The sequence below is a fragment of the Paralichthys olivaceus genome, chromosome 11, assembly GCF_024713975.1.
Source record: "Paralichthys olivaceus isolate ysfri-2021 chromosome 11, ASM2471397v2, whole genome shotgun sequence".
Classification (NCBI taxonomy): domain Eukaryota; kingdom Metazoa; phylum Chordata; class Actinopteri; order Pleuronectiformes; family Paralichthyidae; genus Paralichthys; species Paralichthys olivaceus.
The window spans coordinates 940,001-966,329 of record NC_091103.1 but is presented as its reverse complement, the minus strand read 5'-3'; the positions used below and the strand labels follow the sequence as shown (position 1 = coordinate 966,329).

At 46.2% G+C, this 26,329-nt stretch overlaps 1 protein-coding gene and 1 long non-coding RNA gene across 3 annotated transcripts in view; one reads left to right on the top strand and one right to left on the bottom strand.

Annotated features, from left to right (window-relative positions):
• On the bottom strand, positions 1–24,374 carry LOC109645362 (uncharacterized protein DDB_G0286299). Of its 2 annotated transcripts, none has more exons than XM_069534864.1 (4): positions 24,235–24,374; positions 5,343–6,930; positions 3,784–4,275; positions 1–98 (listed from the first exon to the last, which is right to left on the bottom strand). In XM_069534864.1, the coding sequence occupies exons 2-4, from the start codon at positions 6,706–6,708 to the stop codon at positions 76–78; spliced, it is 1,881 nt and encodes a 626-aa protein (XP_069390965.1). In that variant the 5' UTR covers positions 6,709–6,930; positions 24,235–24,374; the 3' UTR covers positions 1–75. The 2 variants fall into 2 exon arrangements, with proteins under 2 accessions (XP_069390965.1, XP_069390966.1); XM_069534865.1 differs by lacking the exon at positions 24,235–24,374 and adding an exon at positions 8,725–8,894.
• LOC138412097 (uncharacterized) overlaps positions 14,425–26,329 on the top strand; it is a 30,534-nt gene continuing 18,629 nt past the window's right edge. The window contains exons 1-3 of the long non-coding RNA XR_011244601.1: positions 14,425–14,488; positions 18,479–18,558; positions 26,147–26,230. This is a non-coding gene — a long non-coding RNA (uncharacterized lncRNA). The remainder of the gene's footprint in view (positions 14,489–18,478; positions 18,559–26,146; positions 26,231–26,329) is intronic.

Genomic DNA, 26,329 nt, shown 5'->3' with positions numbered 1-26,329 from the left:
TGAGGGTGGGAGGGGCGGGGCTCAGAGCTCCTTGCTCAGCGAATCCCGGGCAGTTTTAATCCTCTTTGTGTGGCCTCACACGTTTCCCGCCTTTTTGTCTGGTAAATGATAACAGAAGAGATTGAAAAGTATTAAAATAATGATAATAATGATAATAATAAAACAATCATACATGTGTCATGTGTGTTTAGTGCGTTAATACAGATGTCACTTTCTCTAATGTGAGTTTAAGTTATTTACACAAAGAAAACAACAACAACAACACAACAACAGCTCGGTGATAACAATGAGAAAAGTGTCGTCACGTTGTGGAGGATCATCGTCACAACCACCTCCTCTTTATCCTGTATCTGTATTTCTGCCGACTCTCGTTTGTGCTCGGTGAAGATTTTTCCCTAAAATAAATAAAACGTCAGCTTTCGTCTGCACGAAATCCGTCTTTGCTTTCGCCGGAGACAGAGGACTAGTTAATCTGGTTTGTTGAAGGGGCTCCGTCCATCACACACTTTTTTATTTTGCCCACTAATCTGTTGATGGACTCGACTCGGTGGACGTCTGTTAAACCAGCTTTTCTCTTCCACAGCAAAAAGAACTATAACGATCCGAGCTGCAGCCAGTTACAGACGACCGCCGGCGCTGTGCAGCGGCCGCGGGATCGAGGACAGAACCACATTTTCGAGGTTGGTGGTTTGTGAGAAACACAACTCTTAGTTTTAAAATAAGAATAAAGCTTTAACGATTTCTTAAAAGTCGGCGTTTGCTCTGGTTTGAAGGAATAACGCTGGACTCACATGTTTGACGCTTTGTGTTTTGGGATCGTCATAAAAACAAAAATCAGTTTCATGCTCGGGACAGAAGACACATCCAAGTTTCATGCTAACGTGCGATGCTGACTGTCGATACGCGGGAAATCCAATCCAGATGAACTCACACCAGCTGACTCCGCCCTCTCTTTCACATGAACGCCATCTGACTGACGAGCGCCTGACGAGTGTTTGATTAAACACGAGTGTTTGATTGGCTGGTGCCTCCGTTACCACATGAAAAACTGAGTTCTGTAGTTAAAGTCCAGCGTCACAAGTTTAAAAAACCTAATCACAAACTCTGACGTTTCCATAAGGTAAAGACACAGTATGTAATTCTGCCTCTAGGGGGCGTCTCTATCGAACTATGACTAAAAAGAGTTAGATGTGGTGAGGCAGTGAGGGATGATGGGAGTTGTAGTCTTCTTCCTTCAGTGTTGATGGTTCAGGAGGTTTTATCTGGATTCTCCTCAGACGTCTCCTCCTCCGAAGCGAACATTAGATTCACTCCAGTAAAAACTCTGAATGAAGCAGCTTCATGTGAAACTCAGAGTTTCTGACACGTCTCAGCTCGTTTCTCAGAAAACTTCACATCCAGACGTCCGACGACTAAAATCTGCTTCACATAAAGAGTTAAAAACCACCAAGATCTAAAAGTCGTAAAAATGTGACTTCAAACTCTCGGAGAAAAACAGTGCTGACATACGTACAAAGAGGATATGTGACGCCACCAGCAGGCGACCAAAGGAAACGCACCGTTACTCTAATTAACTCGACAGATTTCTGCAGGTTTGAGAGATAATAATTATTTCGGTGTTGAAATGGAAGAAGACGAGAGGAAGAAGATGATTTGCAGTGTCGCATTAATATCAGCAAATTATTTCTCTAATGTCGAGATTCAATGTTGCGAAGAAGATCAGTAATTTCCCTCCACAGTTAACGAGCCTGTTCGCAGTCGTTCCTGATGCTGAGAGTGAAGTCGGGCAGAAACATTTTCAAATAGGAAAAGTTAGGAGATCATTTGGCTTTAAACCATGAACGTGACTTTGAGCCTGATTTTCTACATTTTTATATATTTTCTCAGAGAATGATTCACGGATCTTTGATGAAAAATCATACGGATATTTATCAGCCTGTGTAAATTGCTGCAGACTCAAATAAAAATCAGGATCTGGTGAATTTAAATTGGTTTCATAAGGAGACTTGGCTCCTCTGAGTTTTATCCTGGTTTGTAAATGTTTCCATAGCGACTGTGTCTGTTCAGTGTCAGTTAAATATCTTCCTGTGATACTTGACGCTCGCTGCAGCTCCTGCCATTTGGAGCTTCTCATTTACTGAAGCTTTTTCAGTTTGGTCTTCTCGAGCTCACCGCGGCTTCAGGCCTCACTTGGTGTTAAACACAGTTCAATGTGGGCGAAAAGAGTCTGAGCTTCAGAGGGAGCTTCCAGTAAATCACATGAGCCGCGATGTTCTCCGCAAGCGTCTGCCGAGATCAGAGCCTGATCAATGACGGAGCTGAGAACAGAGCAGCTCCTGGTTCTGACGACCAAACGTGATGAGCGAGAAGTGAAACGGTCAATGGGAGAGTTTCCACTCAGTTTACAACCGGAGGGGAAAGATCTCACAGGAAACGTAATCTGCTCGTGTTCAGGTTGAGAGTTTAACTCATGTTACAACTGCAAAATGTTTTCATGCTCTAACGTTCATCAGTGTCAGACTGTCCATCGCTGCAGCTCCTCTTTTCAGCCCCCGTCTCAAACACTTGGTTTTGGCGCCTGTCTCTTTAAGACCCCCCCCTCCTCCCCTGATAAAGCCCAGTCTGCTCTGATTGGCCGGCTGCTGCTCCACTCTGTTTTGGATTGGTCAACTGCTTCAATCGTGTGTAGCTTTAAATGCTAATTCACGGTTCTGGACGAGGTGTTTCAGGAGCTTCAGTGTTTCCTGTGCAGGAGAGCAGCTCCGGGGTTTTAACTTTAAACATTGAGTGTCTGAAGGACGTTTGATGGATGTTGCAGTGAAACGAGCAGATTTACGCGCAGGTGCTCAGAACAACGCAACTTCACTTTTGTTGTGGTTGTGTTACCAGTGAGTGGATTTTGTGTTTCCGTTACTACACTTGTGTTTGACGTCTCGGCCACCGTATGTTCAAATGTTCGGGGTCTGCAGGTGACGTTCTCAGGGACACGCCGTGCTATTCTGATATTTATATATATATATTTTAAGTTCATGAACAGTCAGTCTAACGGTAGCTGCCCTGAGAATCTGTGTTCTTGTTCGATGGTTTTATTGTTTGGCTGCTCATGAACTCGACGAGACGATAACGTGATCAGACGCTCGTTTTCATGCTTCTCTCTCTCGCTCTCTCTCTCTCTCTCTCGCTCTCTCTCTCGCTCTCTCTCTCTCTCTCGCAGGTTATTTACAGGTGAACAAACACTTATTTAACTTGTATGCTACATTTTCTTTAAAGTGTGTGTGTGTGTGTGTGTGGGGGGGGGGGGGGGGGGTACAGACGTGCACATGCATGCGCTCAGACGTGCAACTTTAAAATTTGGCACATTTGCACATACGTGTGTTTACCCGTGTGTAAACATGTGCGTGTATTCTCAGTCTCTAACGTCGCCATCGTCACACCCGTTTAAACCGTTGTTGACACACAGCTCTCGCTCTAATTGGTCAGTTGCCGCTGACATCACGTCTTGAACAATGGCCACCGCCACCTCTCGCAGATCCCTCTTCCTCATCTCCTCCTCCTCCTCCTCCTCCCCCTCCCCCTGCTCACATGACTCTGCATCATCATGACAACCTCCATTTTGTGGCGACTCTGCCTCACCCCCCTCCTCCTTGCTACAGGCTAATGCTAGCTCAAGGTGTTTACTGCTATTGTTTGTCAGTGCTGGTGCTTGTTGTTGTCTGTTGTTGTTTTCTCCTTCGCTGCTGTTTATTGGCTCATCAGAGTCCCGCTCGGCGCGCTCTAACTCACCGCTGTTCACAGCCGCCGTGGCGTTGATGATCTTGGCGTTGGCCTCCTCTTTTACTCCCCCCGCCTCCTTGCTCTTCTTCACGGGGCTGCTCCCCGTCGTCTTCTCCTCCTCCTGGTGATTGTGTGTGGCGTTCTCCTCCTCCGCCGTGCCGTTGGAGCAGCCGTTCTCTCCGTTTGTCACCGGAGCCTCAGCCGGGATCTTCTCCGCTTCACCTCCGCTCTCCTCCACCGGCGTTTTTTCAGACACTGCTGCATCTTTGTCGTTGGTCTCCTCAGCCGCTGTAGCAGCTTCATCATTGGTGCCTCCTTCCTCCGCTGCTTCTTCTCCCTCTGCAGCCTCCTCTTCCTCCTTGGCGCCCTCGCCCAGGTCCACGCTGGTGGACTTTCCCTTTCGCAGGATGAAGTTCTTCAGGGAAACGGCACGGCCAAAATGTGAGCGCTTGGCCTTGGCTGATTTGCCGTCTTTGCCCTCCTCCGCTGCTCCTTCCTCACCTGGATGGAACATGAAAATTCACGGTTATTGTGCATGAATAATCAGATTTTCACTGAGAAGCTGCCCCCAGCAGAATAATTGATTTGAAATAAATTTGTTCATTAATGGTTTCCTCAAGCAAAGCAATTAAGAGAACTGTGTTTAATGCTGCTTTAATCAATTTGGGCCACGAGGTGAGGAAAGTTCTGATGAATGTGACGTCCGATACTCTCGCTCTAGATCTGGTGTGAGAATGTGATCTGCCTCATTAGGTGTGAGAGACGTCCCTCCTCAAAAATATCGGTCACACTTGAACTCTATATTTTTATCCACTTCTGGTGCAGAATCTAAAATCTCTTGTGTTCGTGCAGCCCGGAGCAGGAAGTCGCCTCTTTGCTGTTGACTGAAGCTACCGTGTGATTTGAATTTCACTTCAGACGTTGAATATTTCATTTGGGACGATGTTGGATTACATCAGCTCCTCACAGAGTTATCAGGCCACTCGCTCGTGTCTGCGCTCCCTGGACGGGGAGGGAACAAGACGAGTGTGAACGAACTGTCATCGTCTGGATTTTAAATCGCTGTCCAACACGGTGAACTATGATACTGATGCTGCACATGTGGATGTCGGTAGATTCAAAACTGCCTCTTCAGCACGAGATTAAAATGTCTGCAGGATAAAAACTGGAATTGATGGATAACAAAGTGACTGCAGAGCAGCGGCTCCCAACCTCTGGGTCGGACATCTTCTAAAGGGTGACAAGATAAGTCAGGGTATCGTCGATGATTAATGGAGAAGGAACAAAAGCAACATTTATTGTCTTCTTTTCCTTTTTGAAATATTGGATCACTTTGGTCTCTCTGGGCCTCAAACCGTTATTTAAATGAAACATCTGAGAAATAAGAACACACAGATTCAGGGAAACAAGCAAAACTTGCTGGATATCACTGAGAATTCAATTTGGGGTCAAACGTCAAATTAACCTCAGTACTACAAGTCAAAGGTTTGAGACGTAACAAGGACAAACCTGCTGAAAGTTCAGATTTGTGGTTCAGTTGTTTGGCGTGTGTGTTTGTGTCGTCTCACCAGAGGTGGCCGCTGCAGGGGCGTCCTCCTCCCCGCTGGGGGCGCACTCCGTGTTGGCTCGTTTGGACTTGGGGATGACGCGCTTCTTGAAAGAGGTCCAGATCTCATTGGCGTGTTGCGTTACAGTTCCACCTCCTGCTGCTGCTGCTGCCGCCTTCTCCTCCTCACCTCCCTCTGTCTTCTCCTCACCCTCATCCGTCTTGGCCTCCTCTGCTCCCTCCTCCTCCTTCGCCTCTTCTCCGCCCTCCTCTCCTGCTGCCACCAGGTCCTCTGGCTTCATGTTGTCAGCTGAGTCTTTGTCGGAGCTCTTGGTTTTGCCGCTGATGCCGACCATAGATGGGTCCCTCTTCAGGCCCTGGAAGGTCCAGGAGCGTTTCAGCTTCCACCTCTTCTGCCCCGACTCCTTGGAATCCAGGGTGGAGGAGTCTCCGCCACCTCCTTCTCCTCCCTCCGCTCCTTCCTCCTTACCATCCTCTCCTCCGCTGCTCTTTTTGTGCGTCTTCTGAGCCATGAGCTTCTTGAAGGAGTGCCAGCGCTTCATGTGCTTGGTGGCAGTCGAGGAGGATGAGGCTTTCTGTTCCTCCTCTGCGCCTCCCTCAGCTTCTCCTGCTGCTTCTCCCTCCTCTATGGTGGAGTCGACAGTGGCGTTAAGTGCTTCAGGATCTTCCAGCCGGTCCAGGGACTTGGATCGGACCTTTACTTGTTTCTGCGGTTCTGCACCATCCTTCTTCTCGGTGCTGCGGTGGGAGAAGATTCTCGCCACCGGTTTCCTGATCAGATCTCGAACTGTGGATTTAGCCTCTGCTGGTTTGGCCTTCTCTGCTTTCTTCTCCTCTTCCTTCTCTCCATTTTCTGGAGCTTTCTCTATCGCCGCCTCTCCTTCTGCACCTGCCTCTGCTCCTCCCTCAGCTGCTGCAGCCTCCTCTCCTTTCTCTCCCTCTTTCTCGCCTCCGTCAGTTGCGTTCTCCTCTCCTCCTCCGGCAGCCGTGCTATGCTCTTTCTTCTTCCTTCCTCCCATCACCTTCCCCAGGCCGCTCTTGTTGAGGAACGAGTCCAGGAACGAGGTCTTGTGCTCGGTAGACGAGGCGTTTTCTGAGCTCTGAGAAGGTGCCACCTCCTCCACTGCTGCTCCTCCCTCCTCGGTTCCTGTAGCTTCCGCCGCCGCTGTGTCATTATTCACAGTCTCTTTGTTATCGACGACCTCGCTGTTGACGGCAGCGCCATCTTTATCAACCACTTCATTGTTGACAGTCTCTGAGTTTGCGTTGGCGTTTTTAACTGGTTGCTCCGCCTCTGTGGGCTTGCTCTCGGGGGTTTTCCCGTCCTCCTGGACTACTGGTGCAGCGCTGGCCTCCGTCGCCGCCATTTCAGAAAGGGGAAACCAACAATAACAACAAAAAAAAGTGTGTTCCTTCCTTCCTTCCTTGACCTTCTACCCTCCTCTTCCTCTTTCTCTCTCTCTCTCTCTCTCTCTCTTTCTGATGTTTCGTTCCTCCCGCTGTGGTGGCGCTCTCAGGTCATGGAGAGCTGGGTGGAGAACAGTGGCGAGGAGGAAAGATACTCAGCATCCTACTAGTCCTCCAAACTCCTGCAGAGACGGAGAGAGGAAGAGAGAGGAAGAGGAGCAGATGGTTAATAGACTGAATCAACACCACAGACACACAATTAGTCGGGTCTAGACTCTGCATTGAATTGGGAGCGAAGTGTAACATCATAACAGAATCTCAGTGGGAAAGGAAATGAAATTACGTTTCCTCATCGTCAGATTCAGAAATTGCTCCCTGTGTAATTTGATGAGGGACAAACAGGATTCTGGAGATCACACCAGACAGCAGCCATTAAGAGAAAGAAAAGGATTGCTGCGTAACTTTCATCAGTTCTACAATTTAAAATTATTTCATCCCGGTCAGATACGTGATTGAAAGACAGATGTTTGTTGAATGTTGTGTTGACAAAGTTATGTCCATGTCAACGTCCATCAAATTTGCTTCTTCGAGTTTTATGACCATGAGCGTTTCGAGGGACCTGGGACCCGACATCATCTCATGATAAGCTTTTAGCAGAAAGCTGGAGACGATGATGTCAGAATATTCAGACAAACCTGACTGGGAATATTCACGTGAACCATCAAGAACAACAACTCTGAAAATCTGCCCAAGTTTTTGGTGCAGGAGTCGAGCAGCCTCCTCTCAGAAAAGATCCTCTGCAGCCGGAGAAGACGTGAAACCACGATGAGTAAACTTACTAATGCTTCAGTTAAATGGATGATGACGTGTTTATAATGATGAAGATATGACTTTGAATCATCAGTCTGACACGTTCACAAGCTGCTAATCATTTCATCACGTACAAAGATTTGTCTCGAAGTCTCTCGTCAAACTGTAACTGAAGGGAAACAGATATATTCTATTCTAAGTGGTAGTAATTTCCTGTTTTTATAAAACAAACAGGAGCAGATAAATAAATAGATGTGTGTGTGTGTGTGTGTGTGTGTGTGTGTGTGTGTGTGTGTGTGTGTGTGTGTGTGTGTGTGTGTGTGTGGATTCAGATCTACTCTGTCAGATTCAGTTTGTTATGTTTCCACTTGTGTTTGTTGTTTGTTGGTTTGTTTGTAAACAGGATTACGCTAAAACTCCTCAACCGATTTATACAAACATGGAGGTCGTCCTCGTCCTCGTCCTCGTCCACCAGGGACGTTTTTACTGCTGCTTCTGTTCACTGTAAACAATGATCAGATCTGGTATCTGGACTGTCTGTGCTCTGGTTGTGAGTCTGCACGTGCACTCTGTCCTCATTCACAGAAACACACACACACACACACTGCTGCGGCTGTGGCACCTCTGGAGAAATCACTGAATGAATCAGCAGATCAATGAATCTATGAGTCACACACACACACACACACACACACACACACACACACACACACACACACACACACTGGATGTGGAGAAACTGCAGCGAGCGTCCAGACGTTTGGTGAACACAGTCACTCGCTCTCCAGGGAGGAGGTGAGAGAGTGAGTCAGACATGAAGGAGGCAGTCAGGTGGAGATGGGAGGGCGAGAGACAGAGAGAGAGGGAGGGAGGGAGGTGTAAGCACATAACATCACATGCTGCAGATAATCTCACTACAGTGTGTTGTTGCCACAACTGACCGACTGTCTGAACTGGATGACTTGCTGCCATGTCGGCCTGCAGGCTGCCGACTGCCTGGTTCCAATACGTTAGAGATTCGTACATTAAATCATCCAATCGAAACACGGGATTCTCCGTCAGCAAACTTCACACAAATTAGGTTCAGTACGTGCACGTTTAAGCTACAACACTCAACGTCCGATTAAGTTTTATAAAGATTTGCACCTCACCAAGTTTCAACGCACCTTCAACGAGGCAAAATCTCCTGCAGGTGGAAAACGACCTGACAGAGCTGCTGCTGCCTCCTGACCACGTGCACGCCCCTCCCGCCTCAGCGTTGCACTAACTGTTGTTCACTGTTCTGAGCTTTAAACCGCTGGTTAGCTCCCAGCTCATGTACTCTGCCTTCCTCTAGTAGCCTTAGTATGGAAACAGACATCTCCGCCCAACACAGAGATATTGAGTTATTCAGCAGGAAACTCAGAAAATGATTGACAGCAGGAAGCTGTGCACATGTGTTTCTGCACTTTCTGCTGTAATTGATTAATTTATCTTCTGGAGTCCAGAAACTTCCACACGCTCAGCTAACAAGTCAATGTTTACCGCAACAACAGACGAACAGCTTTCATTCGTCCAGCGACTTGTTTGCTCACAGTCGCATTAGCGGCGGAATTTGAACAGAGATTACGAACCTCTGGTTCTAATATTCTGTTCATCAATGATTCAACCACATTTCTCCTCCGTGAGCTGGTTTGTTTTATTTTTAACCTTCGCTACTTTGACTTTTGACCTTTTCTTCTGTGTAATGTTCGGAAATTCCAGCGGCTGTTGTGACACTCTTGATCTGTGAAGATCTTTTATGGAGACATGATCGTTTTTTCTGAGTTTCTTATAAAGAAAGTTAAAAAAGCTCGAAGTCTGTGGTGAAGACAGAGAAAACAATACCAGAGTTTGTAATCTGATGTCGATTGTGACACATGTCCGCGTGCAGCGATGCCTTTTACGTCAACCAGCAGTAATCGCTGTGCCAGAGCTGACGGGGGTAACCATAGCGACAGAGTGGGCTACAGTCAGCGGGAGCGAGGCAGCTTCTGATAAAAAGAGAAAGTCTGCGTTCAGAGGGAGGATTTGTCTGAAAAGAGAAAGCGATCGACAGCGACGACATTAACACGTCAACCGTTTGTGTAATGACTCTCGCTACCAGAAGGGGGAGTCACCGAAGGGTTAAGGTGCCGTAGACAAACCAGGAGCTTTAAATCAACGAGGAATAAAACAGCTCTGACCATAATTATATGATGATATCATATGATCTCGTGCAGCCTCGCAGCAGCTGAGCTCCACCGCCGTCGTCTTTGTTTCACTTTCTCTCTATTTTGGAGCTTTTCTTTTTTTTTCTTTTGGCGGGCGATGGAGCTGCAGCAGAGGAGCGTTAGCGTTGGATGGTGGATGTGAGGCTGAAGCCCCGAGGTGTTGGAACAGCATCAGACAGAGGAGGACGACAAAATGGTGGGAGGGGTGGGAGGAAGAAGAGGGGAGATGGGGGGGTGCAGGATGGGAGGAGGAGTGGTGCAGACATGGGCTGATTGCGAATCGTCTCTATGTTTCGTCTGTCTGTCTTTCCCTAAGCTCTGTCCGTCTGTGTCACTGTCTGGTTTTTCCTCTCGTCTGTCTCCCGTTTCATCTCTTTCTCTTTCCTCCTCTTTTCGTCGTCCTCACTTTTCCTCTCGTCTGTTTTTCTCGGTTTCTTTATTTGCCTCGTTTACCTCTGGCTCTGCGACTTCCTGTCTCCTTGCCACATTCTTCCTTTTCTTTCCTCGTTATCTTTCATTAAGTTGTTCGATCTTTCCCTCTTTGTCTTTCCTCCCATCTCTGTCACGTTCGTTCTGTTGATTATTTCCTCTGTCTCCTCATCTCCTCCTCTTGGTCCCTTACGTTATCATCCTTCTCTTTCGTGTTGTCTTCTCGTTTGCATTCTTTCATCTGTTTATCTTTCCACACGTTTCCCTCCAGCTGCGTCTCCAGTCTTCTGTCTTTCTGTCCCTTTTGAACAAAGAGCAAACACTGAATAACGTTATGAGGATGTTAAACACGGGGCGTGAAACCAAATGACGCCGCTCGAAAGTCGTGTTGGGTGTAAATGCACCATTCGTGTCAACGGTTGGTCCAGTTCTCTAAATGAGCCTCAACGTCTCCTTCCTCATCTCAAAGCAAACACTGGACAAAGGAAAGGAGATATTTCAGTCCCACAATTCATTGCGGCAGCAACATTTAACCCCAATAACGTTTCGGGTTGTCACTTTTTATTCGAATGTGAGTGAGGGATTCATATTATCATGACCAGTGTGAAGTAGTTGACTTTGTGATCCAGCAGAGGGCGCTCACTATCAGCAGGACCGCTCAACTGATAAAGATGTTTTATAAAGAGGCGTTCACGGACACTTCAAATGTTCAGTGTGTAGGATTTAGTGACCTCCAGTGGTGAAGCGTCTTGTTGCTGAACACCCCCCCCCCCCCCCTTCCAAACACAAAGAGAACCTGTGGTGGCTTCAGGCGTCATAAGGTTCAGTTTGTCCAGTCTGAGCTACTGTAAAAAAACATGGCTGCCTCCGTACAGTGGACCCACTCCTGAATATAAAGTATTTAAATATAAAGTATTTAAATATAAAGTATTTTGATATAAAGTATTTAGATATGAAAGGCCCATTCTAGCGTAAAGAAAAAACACTTGTGAAAACATCTCTAGGATTATTTTATATTCACTTTCTGCCAATAAACCCTTTCACCTGAATCTTACACCCTGGACCTTTAAAACTAAAACGTGTGGTGGCCTGATCATCTTCATCCTCATGATGTTTTCCATGTTTCATCTCAGCCCAGATTGAAACCCTTGAGGATCTTTTGGGGATTTTCCTGAATCACCAGTGTGAAGGTTGAGGAAATCGAAGGAATTCTAGACCTTTTGAACCACGTCAGCTGATTGGAGTCAACACATCTCTGAGAGGAAAGTGGAAAAGTGCATCTGCTCCTTTCTGTGAACCTTCGTGTTGTAAACGAAGCATTAGCTGCAGTGACGCTGTTGAAGAAGAGGTTCTCTCAGACTGAGCCTCGTGGTTTTCATACAATTTGTTGAATTCAACCAGTTTCGGTGAGAAATCCTCTCCTGGTGCATATTTGGACAGCTGCTGGTTTATGTGCTGTTCAAACTGATAAATTCCAAATGTTTAAACGCCAACATTTGGTGGTTGACCCACATTCACCCCCCCGCAGCAGCAGAGAAGACAGAGATTTGAGAAATTCTTCTCCATACGAACAGACTGTGAGACAATAGTCTATTTTCTGGACAGAGACGCAGCAGCTGACAATGATCCGATCGCATGCTAACGTGAAAATGACACGGTCAGTTCATTAAGGACTGACGACTGTCTGCCTCTTCCTCATGTGACTCGATCTCAACCACAAGAATCAACTCCGAGAAATTATCGTCATCTGCTAATTTACAACAACACAACTGAACTGATGAAGTTTTTTCTTTATCAGTGTGATGAGACGCTAAACCAGAGAACTTTGAAAACTGAGATGTTGTAGGAACGACGACGTAGACTCACAACCTCCTGCTGATTGGTTTTGAGGTCACGTCGTAGCCTTCTCTGATTCGTCAGGCTCCTGTCACATGACCTCCTCCAGTGTAGAAGGCAGCATGGAGAATCAGTTACGAGTGTGACTGACCCTGTTGTCTTTTCTAACAGCTGCAACGAACAACCACAAAATACTGTTTTCACAAAATGACGTAGACCCTGTAGCCTTCGTTAGGGCTTCACTTCCCTCGGGATCAATAACGAACAGACATGGAGGCGATGACGCAGACGCCCACGTTTGCTTTCGGTCTTATCAGATCGCCTCAGATCAGACTCAACCACCAGCAGTGATTTTACAACACGACGCGGATGCTTGGACAAAAGTGACACCGATTAGTGCGGCTGTAAAGTGAAGACATCACGAGGGACACGCAATGAAAATGTTCGTCTTTATGAGACCACCAACGTCCTGGAATATACAGAACCGCATTTAGTTTGTAGAAGCGTCATTTATTTTGAGCACAAGGTATCAAGCTTTTATAATAACGTGCAGGCGGCAGTTTAAGACTGGACTTCATCGCCTCAGAGTTAAACAGGTGACACTCACTCTCTCCAGCTAATGTTTTCTCTCCGTGATGACAAGCTAATCCCGCAGGAAGCCTGTTAATGGCGTTCTAATGGGCCGGTCAATGGGGAGCTGGCAGAGTGGCCAATCACTGTTTCCCACTTCACGCTGTGGTAATGAGCGTCCTCTTCACACCTTCTGCTGCAGCAGAACCACGCAGCGCAGGTCCGCAGATGTTTCCGTCTGGTTCCTGCTCGGTGGAGTGTGGGCCGTTGTCTTTATTCGTTTATTCTAAAAAATATTGAATATAGAATTTATCAGACTTATCAGAGTCCTGCTGTCGAAGCTAAGTTCAGACGACATGACTTGTGGTCAGATCAGCGCTCAGTTCACACTTCACACAGTTTTGCAGTTGTTTTATTAATTCATTATTAATCGTTGTAACCTTGTATTATTTTATCGCAGTTTGAATTCAAATATATTGCATTCACTGTATTTTTGTATTGACACAATTTAAAATGTTCCATCTCAATGTGTCTCCCGGGGGTTTCTAGATAAATACATGATGTTGTGTTAAGTACCTGGTGACAGAGGGTCACACACGATCCGTCACTATGAGAACCCCCCCCCCACCGCTACGTCTGGCTCCGCTCCGATTGGCTGCAGTCGTGGCTGATTCATCAAGATATTTAGAAAAACTCAGAGGAGACGACGTGTCAACGAGCCTCTAGAAGCACGTCTTCCACCGATACGCTGCTCAGTCTTTAAACTTAGCTTAATATTTACTTAAATTATAAATGAATAATTCACAACAAGTCACAGTAGAAAGTAGAAAGTAAAGAATCTCGAGCACATTTCGTTCCCTCTGTGATCCCGGCTGAGCTGCTTTTGTTTCAACTTCTTTTGATTCAATTTACTGTAATTAGAACAATTTGGCAGAAATATTTTAAAAAATGTTTAATAATCTTGGATCTTTATAATCTTTATATTTGAGCAGGGGGCCGGATGATTTGAGTTTTCCATGCATCAGTGAAAATGACCCAGAAAAGGTTTAAAAGTGTTGAAATATCCCTGCAGGTGACATTTCAGGTGATATATGGAGTTACACAAATACTGAGCCGTGAACACCGAGCGTAAAAAAACATCAGCCATGTTCAGTGGATTCAGGCCTGCAGGAAAACTACGCTCTCACTTTTCAGTCACGAAGCTGTGGGAATTGAACCTGTGACCTCGCACACAGTGGGTAAGTAGTGGAAACCATGTCCGTTCCAAGACAAGAGTGAGTCTCATTCATTTGCATGGTCTAAAAGTGGATCGGTCAACAATCTGCGATCCTGTGACCAGAGGACAGATTAAACCACAGACACCATCTGAGGAGAGAAATGAAAAGCGGAACCTGCAGGATTCACTCGACGTGACCAGATGTGAGTCAGACACAGGAAACGGATGGAACCAAAGAGACTAACTGTGTTTGACCTGGATGTAAATCTGGATCGTTAAGTTGTGGTGAAGTGTTTCTGGGTTCAGTCGCTTTTACACAGGTTTAAAAACTGGTTGGATGCAGCCACTTTATTTCCATTTGATGCTCGAGAGCATCTGAGACTCGTTCTCACCTGGTTTGTTTCAGAGCTTCAGACTCGTCAGTTCAGTCTGAAGCTGAACATCAGGTGTGAACGGTTCCTCAGACCAGGACACGTGTTCTGGGTCTGGATCAAACTGAACCATGGTTCTGTTGGTTCACAGTGAAAACACTTAACGACAAATTAACCTCTTCACTCATTTTCTCCTTTCAAACAGAAAGACTACCCCCCCCCCCCCCCCCCCCCCCACGTCAGACGCCGTCTACGAACCAATCAGAGTCAAGCACAGGTACGTCTGTCAGACAAAATCCTTCAGTCCCTGATTGACAACGTGAAACTAACACAGATCAAATGAAACTAGCTGATGCACAAAGTTCAAGCTCACAAACAGGAAGTAGTTTTATTCTGGGACCTTCTCTCTGTGAAAATGTGTGTTTGTATAAACGACAACATTCTTTGCAGCTTGATGATATTTCAATGCCGTCGCAGATTATTTTGATATCGTCCACAACGTTTTGTCTTTTGTTTAATCGGTCGCCGTGTTTTTTTTGGTTCAATCCTCGTCCGTCCGATTCGTCCGTCTCTCTCTGACTCTGCTGTGGAGGTCAACTCACATTTGGTCGTTTCAATTTAACGACAGCGGCTGAAAACAGAAATGTGACCTCAGAGCAGCAGAAGATATCACAGCTATCGACGAGGAGAGAAAAGGAGACGCTGCTCTTCTTCTCTCTGTTTGGGATAAATTGGATTTATTGATGCTGAAAACTCTCCTTTTTATTTTACAGCTGCAAAACAAAAGATTGTGATAAAAATCAAATCAATAGTTTGTCAGCTCGAGGCCAAACTGAATATCTGAGATCTGCTCAGAGGGTTTTAGAGAAATGGTGTCGGAGAGTCAGAGACCGATCATCCACAGGAACCAGCTCCTGACGTGGTTGACGTCAGTGGAGATTCTCCACCTGCTGCAGTTTCATTGGGAGAATTGAAGCTCACACGCAGCAGCTGTCGGTGTAATGAAATCTCTCCAAACGTGTTCTGCACCGATGATTCTCCGCCTCAACAGTTCACCTGCTTCTTACCACGAACTGTTCAGAACCAACGTTTTGAATCTGTGGAATCTCGGACGTGAAGATTCATTAGAAATGATGAATGAGGGTTTTTGAGTTTGTCGTGATGCTGTCGCTGGTTTTATCATCAGGAGTGAAACTTACTTCACTGACGGAGATTTGAAGCAGAAAAAGACGGATCAATATAGATTTTAATGAATTATGACGTTATTATGGTGATATCAGATTCTTATTCTTGAAACAATCTGTGTTTGTTTAACTGAAAACTCGTGGAATTGCTGAAAGGATTTTTCCTCCACGTTGAAGAAAACTGGGATTGAATCATGTCTACGTTTCCTATATCAGCTCTTTTTAGGCCCCATTTAAAAACGTGTAAACGCTGAGTTGATGAGAAGCGTGGCTGGAGCGAGGATGATCTGCCTCGGTGAGCTTCAGCCAGATAAACTGTTGTTGTTGTTGTTGTTGCTGTGGATTAAAGCCGGGTGTGTTCCTGCAGCAGATTGCCCTCGGAGGGAACGGACAGGCCTTTTAGTGTAAAGGTATTAAGCCCAGGTCTAATCCAGAGCTCGGAGAGCAGCCAATTTAAACTGGATTCACCCCACAGGACGACACTCTATCTCTATCTGTTGATATCTGAGATCCTCTGTCTCTCACTCTTTCATAACCACTATATATATTTATATATATATATATATATATTTATATATATATATATATATATTTATATATATATATATATACCTATTTACAATCTGTGTCCACGACAGCAAAGTGAGTAACTTTGAGTTGTGGAGATTTAAATGAACATTTCAAAAACTTAATGATGAATTATTAATTAATGAGGGAGCGACTGGTGCATGGTTGTATAGTTTGTTTAAATTGTCCTGTTGCTGCTGTGTGTGTGTGTGTGTGTGTGTGTGTGTGTGTGTGTGTGTGTGTGTGTGTGTGTGTGTGTGTGTGTGTGTGTGTGTGTGTGTGTGTGTGAGAGAGAGAGAGAGACAGTTTTACTTGATATCTGCCTTGAAGCCATTTTTTGTCTCTGCAGCACTTTGAGCTTCGTGTTTTTAATTTTCCGTTGTGCCCTCATTACTACACAGACCCAAATTTTCTAAGTACAATTCCTTAATGATCTGAGCCGGGGTGGTTTTGCATCAGGAGCCGGTGGCGGAGCCGGCTCTGCTCTGGAAAGGCCTTCATGTGCATCGCTGTTAGGATCCATTTATTCTCAAATCAGTTCCTTCAACAATAAAACAAAGAGATGTTTGCTGGTTCACAGCACGATGATAGTTCCTGATTATTCAGGGACAAAAGAGGAAGCAGGAAGAATTCCTGTGTTACGACACACGAGACCACCATGAAGACCACGTCTGAGAATAAAATCCAATCCAGATCATCACAGAGATTTTAAATGTACACAACTATATGAACAAAGAACGAGAAGTGACAACGGATAAATCCTGAACTTGACCTAAAACTCTCGTTCACTGTGTCCAGTGAACATTTGAACAGTTTCTCTGTGAATCTCAAATTTTGAAAAACGAGAAATATCTTGACATAAAAATACAAAAAACTAATATTCGTGGTTCCCTGATGATGAATCCTACGACTGTGGTGATCTAGCGCCACCATCAGGTTAAAGCTACAATTAGCGTCTTTTTTCTTTATCAAACATTTTGTGGTTCATGACCAAACTGCAAAACGTTTGACGTTCCCATCGGCCTGAGCTGTGTTCACAGCTCATTAGCAAATATTAGCAGGCTAACACGCTAAGATGGCGACGTTACAGTGGCTGAACATCAGCATGGTAACATTAGCATTTAGCTCTGATGTGGCTGTAGGTGCTCAGTTGATGCATTTCAAAAAGTAAAATGTAGAAGAGAAGACGAAGCTTCTGGTTTTTAATCTGAAAAACGGAGTAAATGTTAAAACCTGCACATTAACACACTCCTGCTGAACGTGAAGTAATAAACAGAAGCATCTGAAAAGTGTGAGGAGGAACAGAGGCCGGCAGCTCGTGAAGGATTTGTCAGAGAAATTAAACCTCAGAGGAAGAAACTTTCAGCTCTAAACCAAACTGATCAAACAAACTGAGCGGACAGATAAAGCTGCTTCACTTCCAGCGTCTCACGGAGACACGGAGACACGGAGACTTTCCTGCTCTGACTGAACGAAGGCTTGATTTAAAAATACCCCCCCCCCCCTTTGTTTACCACAGATTAGGTGTCTTTAACGCACTGGCAGAGCTGCGGGATTACGTAACGGTGCAGAAACCCTCCCTGCTGACGTGTCCTTGAGCCAAACCCTCCACCTGCAGGTGGGAGTCCTGCTCTGCAGCCAACCTTCACCTGTGACCTTTGACCTCTGGGAGTAGAGGGGTCGAGTGGAAAGAGGATTTCCCTGCAGGGAGCAATAACGTTTCAAATTACATGACACTTGATTTAAGCGTGTTAAATCCATCAGAGGGATGAGGAGAGGCTGCACGCTAAGTTGTCACACAGGTTTACATGTGAAGGACACACACACACACACACACACACACACACACACACACACACACTCACACACACATGTTCAGAGCTGGAAACACTCGTCAGACTGACTGTGAACTCATCAGCTCCGTCTGAGTCGACATTGATCCACACCAACAAACACCTGCAGCTCCCAACGCCAACACTGATCGTCACGAGTGAATCAAAGTAATAATCCGTCCACGCTAACACACCTGAAAACACACGTGACAGGATCGGTGCGTGTGAACGGTCATGTAAACAGGAAGTAGATCGTCTCCTCTGCAGCAGGTTGCATAGTAAGAGAAAATACTACGAGGAACAGTGAAGGTGAAAAGTACGAGCAGGGATTTCTTTAGTCACTGGTTCTGTTCGTCCGGACTAAAACACAAACCCGGAGTTTTAAAACGAGACCAGCTGAGTTTTCACAGGTCTGGAAAACTCCGCCAGACGTAACCATAGCAACAGTGATGGTGTTTAAAACTAAAACGTAGTAGCATGGATGTGTTCGTGGCCTTAAACTCAAAATCCGCCCATGAACCCACATCAACTTTTTATAAATAGTGAAATCAAAGCTCAGAGGAGGAAAGTGGAAGAAAAGATGAAGCTGGCTTCAATTTATCTTTGAGAAACTGTGAAAGAGAATTATTATCTGCTGAAACAGATCAAGAACCAATGACTGACTGGCCTTTGCTTTGCTCTCAGAGAAATGTGGCGTCTGTGAGGACGGCGCTGTTGGACCGACTGTGGGGACGTGTCCTCAACAACCAGCAGAACCTGAGCCGGTGAGTTCTGTTTTTAAAGTTTTGAACGGACGATTGTTTGGTTGGAAGCTGCAGACGCTGCGTGTCAGATGTGTCTGTAGATGTTTGTGGACCCGTCTCCTCTGTAGAGGACGAACTCAGTCACTGTTGCATTAACACAAAGTTTGATTATTACTTTTCCAGTCAGAAGCAACAAGTGTCAGAGGTTGAGATGCTTTTCTTGAATTTGAGCGTCAGGGTCTCGAACAGGTCGAATCAGAGCCGTGACATTTTTACCGAGATGTTGAAGAACAAACAGAGAGTTTCAGTTTTATCTCTCCACATCCCGACTCCCTCACCTCGTACCTGCAGACCGCTCACAGAGTTTCATGATATTATTGATTTTCATCATCAATTGAACTTTGACGTGTGTTCAAACGTGATGAGTCACATTTCTGAATCAATAACAAACAGCAGCAGCTCTTTTAAACAAAAGTTTAATATTTCCACTGAGAGGTTTCATCTGTGGTGGGGTGATGATGCAATCACAGCAGAAAACATCTGCTTCTCAACTAAAGCAGAAGAAACGACTGAATAAACCTGAATCAGTTTATCGTCGACGCTAACAGCTGCTTAACAACTGTGGAGAAATCTCTCTAGTTTAGTATAAATCGTAATAATCTTTCAAAACATCCAAACTTTTCACGCTGCTTAATTCTTTGGTCAAATCTTCAGACTGTTCAACTCATTTCTGAGGATCTGAGAAAGAAAACGAACTACAAACACATGTCGATGTGAAGTCGTGGGCGACTGGAGGCGAATCCTCGTTTTCCGTGTCTTCTCTCTGAGCACTTAACTCCTGAACTTTCAGCAGCTTCAGAGTTCACGACGGAGCAACCCGACAAAACTCACACGATCACAGTCCCACCTGGTGCCAACATGAGATCTGCACCTGCGACCTGTTCCTTGATTTAGCTGCAGATTCAAATTCAAATGTGTTTGTTTGTGAGCAGGTTAACGCAAAAACTTCAGGATGCATTTCCATAAAACTCGGAGGAAGGACTCGTGAAACATTGGTGCGGATCCAGGACAGTTTGTCTTCATATAGTTTTTGTACTGTGATAAAATAAATCAGGTTTAGAGGACTGATGTTAAACTGTGTGTTTGAAGGGACGGATGCTGGAGGGATCAGCTGAGTGACGTTCTAGTTCAACACACATTTAAATCCGGGTTAGTGGAGAAACTCAACCAGCAGCAGCTCCGTGTCACCAGCTCACAACCAGCCCCTGGTTTAAAGGGACATTCTGTCTCTGTCCCTGTCCATAGTGGCATCATTATGAGAGCCCATTATGGTGTGACAGAGGCCGACTCACAGACTAAATGCCTTGTTTCTGTCGGCCATGGGAGTTTTCTATAGAGCCGCAGCTCCCTCCTTCAACAGAGAGGCCCCTTCATCGCACTGCCCTCCTCCTCCTCCTCCTCCTCTCATCCTCCTCGCTCTCTTCTCCCTCAGACACAGACGAGCCTTTATCTGCCCATCATGTGCTCGCTCGCTCTTTCTCTTTTTTTCTGCAGCCTGACCCTGTTTTCCACAGCGAACAGGCATGCCAGTTAGGATTTGGGGGGTGGGGGGTGCACACACACACACACACACACACACACACACACACAGCGATGGGGAAAAGGCTGATTTGGAAAGGCAGCTAAATATTTTATCCATGGCCACGTTATCTGTCTGTGTAGCTTAATACAGATTTGATGTTATCTTCTTCTAAGTCTTTCCAGCAGAGGTTTTTTTTCCTCTTTTTTTTCATATTTTATTTTCCGGTCAGATAATCTGCTGTGCGTCGTGTGAACTGTGCATCGTGTCGTCTCTGCTGGGGGACGTGTGTGTGTGTGCACGTCGGTGAAAACATGGAAGGACTCAGCCGGTGATTCTTCAACCACCAGAAACACAAATTCACTCTCAGGCAGCAACAAACTTATTTTCTTAGTCTTAAATTATATATTGATCATTATTATTATCTTGAAGCAATCATTTTTCCAGAGCCTGACTGACATGAATTTTTTTGTCAATACTATTATAAGGGACTAAAAAATTCTCTCAGTAATTCCTAAGACGTCAAACTTTTGTGACGAAGAACTGAGGTTTGATATTTTCACAGATTCACCTTAACTTAAAGATCACAGGTTTTCTGCATCGCTTTAATTTGTAGAATATATATATATATATATATATATATATATATCAGAAAATGTTAATGCAGATAATCTGTGAAAGGTTCAGTGACGTCTTCAAACATCGGCTCAAAAGTTTAACGATGATATAAAACTGAGAAAAGCAGCAAATTCACAAAGTCTGAGACCAGAGCGACAAAACTCAATCAATGAACTGATGATGTCATCGTCAATCAACGCAGACGAAGGCTCAGAAGTGATAAAAATATTTTTAAAACTTTTAACTCTACTTCTACAGCCACACACACACACACACACACACAATCCATCGTAGTGACCGTCGTCATGGCGATGACACACGATAATAACCTGTAACTTAAATTATATCAGTATTCATCATATTTATTCATATAAATTTGAATTCGAGATGTTTCTGCACGAGAAGCGTCTGTGGTTGGTCATTTTTTAAAAGATGAATTCTGTCGCCTGTAGATGACATCATCCATCAGCGGCAGAAAAGGTGGGCGTTACCGTGGCGACCGACGGGCTGATTGTGTTTCTGAGTGTAACGTCCCTGATGATGTGGAACAGAAGAGTTTCCTCCTCGTCCTCTGACAGACGCCGTGTTTGCTGCTGACGCGAAGTTTCCCAACGTCGGCTCTTGACATTTTTTCGCGGTTTAGTTGGCGAGCACGTGGCCGACACTCCTCCTCCCTCCCCCCATCACCTCTCGTCTGATTGACAGACATCTCCACTCCTCCTCCTCCTCTTCTCCTCCATCTTTGTCTTCTCACTCTTTTCATTCATCCTTAGACGGCCTCCCTCCTCTTTCCCTCCTTTCACACATCTCACGTCACCTTCGTTTCCTTTTGTCTTTTCCTCCCCACGTTCTTTCTTTTCTCTCTCAGCTCAGATTCTTCTTTCCTCCTTCTTCCCTTCTTCCTTTCCCTCTTTTCCCTATTTACCTCCATGCTCCTGTCTCACCTCCTGTCTCACCTCCTGTCCTCTCGTCTCCAGAGACGCTGATCTACCTGCTGAACAAACTCAGTCAATCTGAACATCTGACGCAGCAGCTGAGATTCAAATCCTTCATCACTTGTTCGTCGGAGCTGAAGTCGAATCTTCTGCAGCCGACGTCTGAAACAAGATTCAGTACACAAAGTACACAAAGTACACGAAGTACACGAAGTACATGAAGTACACGAAGTACACGAAGAGAAGTTACTACAGTGAGGTCAATGTTTGTTTGTTTTAGTACTGGAGATGACCTGAAGAAGAGGAGGACACTCTTCACCTCCTCCTCCCTCCATCTTTCTCTCCTCATGTCTCATATTTCTCCATCTTCCTGCTCCCTCCATCCTTGTCTCTCACTCCTCTCTCCTCCTGTCTCACATCTCTCTTTCTCCTCCTCCCTCCATCCTTCTCTCCTCCTGTCTCACATCTCTCTTCCTCCTCCCTCCATCCTTCTCTCCTCCTGTCTCACATCTCTCTTTCTCCTCCTCCCTCCATCCTTCTCTCCTCCTGTCTCACATCTCTCCATCTTCCTCCTTCCTCCATCCTTCTCTCCTCCTGTCTCACATCTCTCTTTCTCCTCCCTCCATCCTTGTCTCTAACTCCTCTCTCCTCCTGCCTCTCCATTCCCTCCCCCCCCCTCCTGTGGTGAAACACAGACGGTTTTAAAGGGGGAGAGAGGAGCTCCAGCTTCTTCTTCTTCTTCTGTACAAATATAATAAACACATATAATATTTATCTATCGATAATTCGCGGGTATCTTTTCTTCTTCACCCGCCAAAGCTCAATCGCGTGTGCGCGCTGTGGAAATAGAACATTCTAATGAGGAGGAGGAGGGAGGCGCGCTCACGAGGCTGAGGGAGGAGGAAGCCAGTCAGCCATCCAGCCGTGCGCGCGCACGACAGCAGGTGCCCGAGCCCCCGCGAGAAGAAAAAAACTAATTTGCATTGCTAATGAGCTGCTGAGACCCCTCCCCCTCCATTTAGGGGGGTTAGAAAGCTTCTTTTTATTTGTGTGGTTCTGACGTAATAATAATTATATTGTATTATTAATAATCATATTTGTTATAGTATTAATAATAATAATAATAATAATAATAATCACATTTAACAGCAGCTGCAGAGATTATTATTATAAATTATAAGACGATGAAATAAAAGTTCTCAGATATTTTAGAGACACGAAGAAGGTCACCAGACTTGTTACACACACACACACACACACACAGAGGCATACACACACACACACACACACACAGAGGCACACACACACACATTGAAAACACTCATTTGTGTCACTGAAGAGATTTAAACGTGTTTTTCATGGTCACGTGCTCAGGGAACAATAGACGCTGCCGACGACCGATAACTGATCGATACATCTGACAACCGATAATCTACCAACCAGTGATAGAGGAGCATCCTCATCATCATCCTCATCATCATCATCCTCACTGAGCAAAAACAACTGAAGCGCCCCCCCCAACCTGTAACTTATTATTCTCATCATTAATGAAGATGGGGTTAATTCTAATGACACATCTCACACACCGCGTGGCCATGTGCGTGCGTTTCTCCATCACACACGCGCTTCATCGAAAACGGCTGAGGACCCCCCCCCCCCCCCCCCCCCCCCTCTTTCTGTGCGCGCATTGTCTGTAACATTCTCCATCATGTTCCTGTTGTTGTTGTCGTCGAGACGCATAAACAACTTCACGCGCCTCAGGATTTGGGTTTTATCCTCCAGACCGACACACACACACACACACACACACACACACACACACACACACACACACACACACACACGCTCAAACACACAAACACATGCGCGCGCCAGGCACACACATGTGAGATGACAGACACACACATGTCAGATTGAACATTTGACCGTAAATGTCAAACACGAGACAATAATGGACGCAGAGACCACGTGACCGTAAGAACATGAAACATTTGTATCATCCATCCTGCACGTGAAGAAACGACGCGCGCGCACACACACGGACACGGACACACGCACACACAACATCACAACCACCGAGCAGACACCCGGACCCCAGCCAGCGCGCGGGACCGAGCCGGGCTGAGCCTGGACCGGGACAAAGCCGAGCGGCTCCATCCAGACACACTGCTGCTTCTTTCTCCTCTTCCTCTGTTTCATCCCTCGCTTCCATCCCCGCGCGCAGCTTCAGCCAAACAACAGCCGCGTCCATTGTCCCCCTCCGCCGCCTCCAGAGACCCCGAGAGCCGCACAACCACCAGAGGACCCCCCGTTCACCGGGAGCCTCCGCTAACCAGTACTAACCAGTACTAACCAGTACTAACCAGTACTGCTACCAGGTTAATGAACGTTAGTGGGTAATTACCTCCAGCTAATCACCATTAAACCTGTAGCCTGCAGCTGCAACACACTGAGGCGAACAACACGATGAATGAGGAGGGTGAGGATAGAGAGAATAAATGCATGTAAACAGCAGAGAGATGGAGGGAGCGGAGGAAAAGACCAAAATAAAGGAGAAGAACAAACCTTTCGTGCGCGTAAATCCGTTTCCAGGCGCGTGGAGAGAAAGGTAATAAGCTTGTTGTCTTGGACGTGAAAAGACGCTGCTACAGAGACATCCTCTCTCTACCTCCCTCTCTCTCTCCCTCTGTGTGTGTGTGTGTCTCTCTCTCTCCCTCTGTGTCTCTCTCTCTCTCTCTCTCTCTCTCTCTCAGCCAATTGTGTGAGATGGAATTGGCGCGAGGGGTCGCGCAGCGGGACGTTAGCAGGTTCCACGCGCACGCGCTGCAAACACACACACTTTATGCACGCACTCACGCGCACGCCTTCCACCTCGCTCCCCCGTGGTTGCCCTTAGCAACCGTGAAGACCACCATCAACCCCGCCCCTCCACCTCCACCACCCAGACCCCCCACCCCCTCCCTCCCTAAATTTCACCCCCCCCCCCACAGTTTACAGAGAAATGATCACGGTGCTTAATAAGCTCGCGACCGATGATGCGCGCGAGCTTTTCTTATGGGGTTTTAAAAGAGAGACAGAGCGAGAGAGAGAGGGGGTGAGAGAGAGAGAGTCAGCACTAGTCTGGGCGCCAACAGCTTCTACAACTCTCCCTGTGGTGGCTTCTCCATTCACGTTTCAGCCATTGTTTGTGTGTGTGTGTGTGTGTGTGTGTGAGAGAACAATGGGGGTGAAGCATCAGGGCCAGCAAGAAGAGGGAGGAGGAGGGGGGGGAGTAAAGGAGGGGGTGGGGTGAGGAGCCCCCCCTTGCCTCTTTCTTATATCATCCATTAAGAGTGAAGACGGAAACAGGAACTCTGTCGTCTCGTCTCCTGCAGCTACTAACTGTCTCTGTCCACGGACCAAAGTCAGATTCATGCTTCTGTGTTGAGGCGACGCTGTAGTTACTCATGTAGCCTACACACACACACACACACACACACACAGGGCCGAGCATTCATAGATGTGTGTAGACGTGTGTGAGCACAACTCCCACACGTCTACACAACACTAGTGGTGGCAGAGTGTGGTGCTGGCGAGTGTCACCAGGTGGATCGTGTTGGAGTTGATAGATGTTGCAACGAGGACAAGAAAGACGTCGTCCATGTTTGACTCATCAACTCGATTCCAAAATGGCGGCGGGTCTGCTGGAAATACGATGCAACCAATCTCAGCTCTTGGCGTCTGCGTCTCCTCGTCGTGTACATGTAGTCAAATGTTTGCGGAGGTGCAGGTCAGGGTACGATGTAGAGATCTGAACACGTCCGGTACTTACAGAAACTTTTGGAATCGGTCCGTCTCTGCTGACACAGTGGAGTCTAAGGGGCAACTGCAACAGTCACTGTCATGTCCAATAAAAAGCTCAGATTGTTGTTCTGGGTCTTTGACTTATTGATTTATTATCATATCATTGTGTTCGCATGGTCAAGGGTGGCGACTGTTGGTTTGAATCCTTGTTGTCAGCTGCGAAAATGAACGCATGCACCTGCTGGACGAGAGACCCTTGAGCAAAACCCCGGAGCAGACCCCAGGAGATCCATTCAGAGCCGCTCAGCGACCCACACCAACAGGTCACTTCCTGTCCGTCTGCTAAAAGGTTGAAGGTGAATGAAAGACGATATTAAATCCTCTGCCGGCCGATAAAGAACTCACAGATGTGTGAAACCTGGTCAGGCGAGTTTTAGTGTGTTCTGCTCCACCGTGGTCAAAAGCACAGAAAGTAAAAAGCTGTAATTCAGCGACAGTTGTGCTGAGTTAGACCCGTTTCTGCTCCACATCACCGCTGGACCGTCTGCAGATCCGTCCATATGCTCAGCTAACGAGGCTGTGAGACACACACACACACACACACACACACACACACACACACACTGCTTCAGTTTGATTCCCGTTCTCTTAGCTTTGTGTTTTTCTCCTAATGTGATGATTTGTGTTGTTGCAGTGATCGGCTGCTCTCGTGTGGATTTGTTGATCTGATTCCTGAGGGAATGATAAAACGTCGGAGAGCTGCAGAAACCTCGTGAAGGTAAGACTCCACCCACACTACTACACGTCTGTATTTCCACGATGTCTGTCCCCACGAGTGTTAACCCCCCGTCCTGAGTTGTGTCTCTGTGGCTTTCTG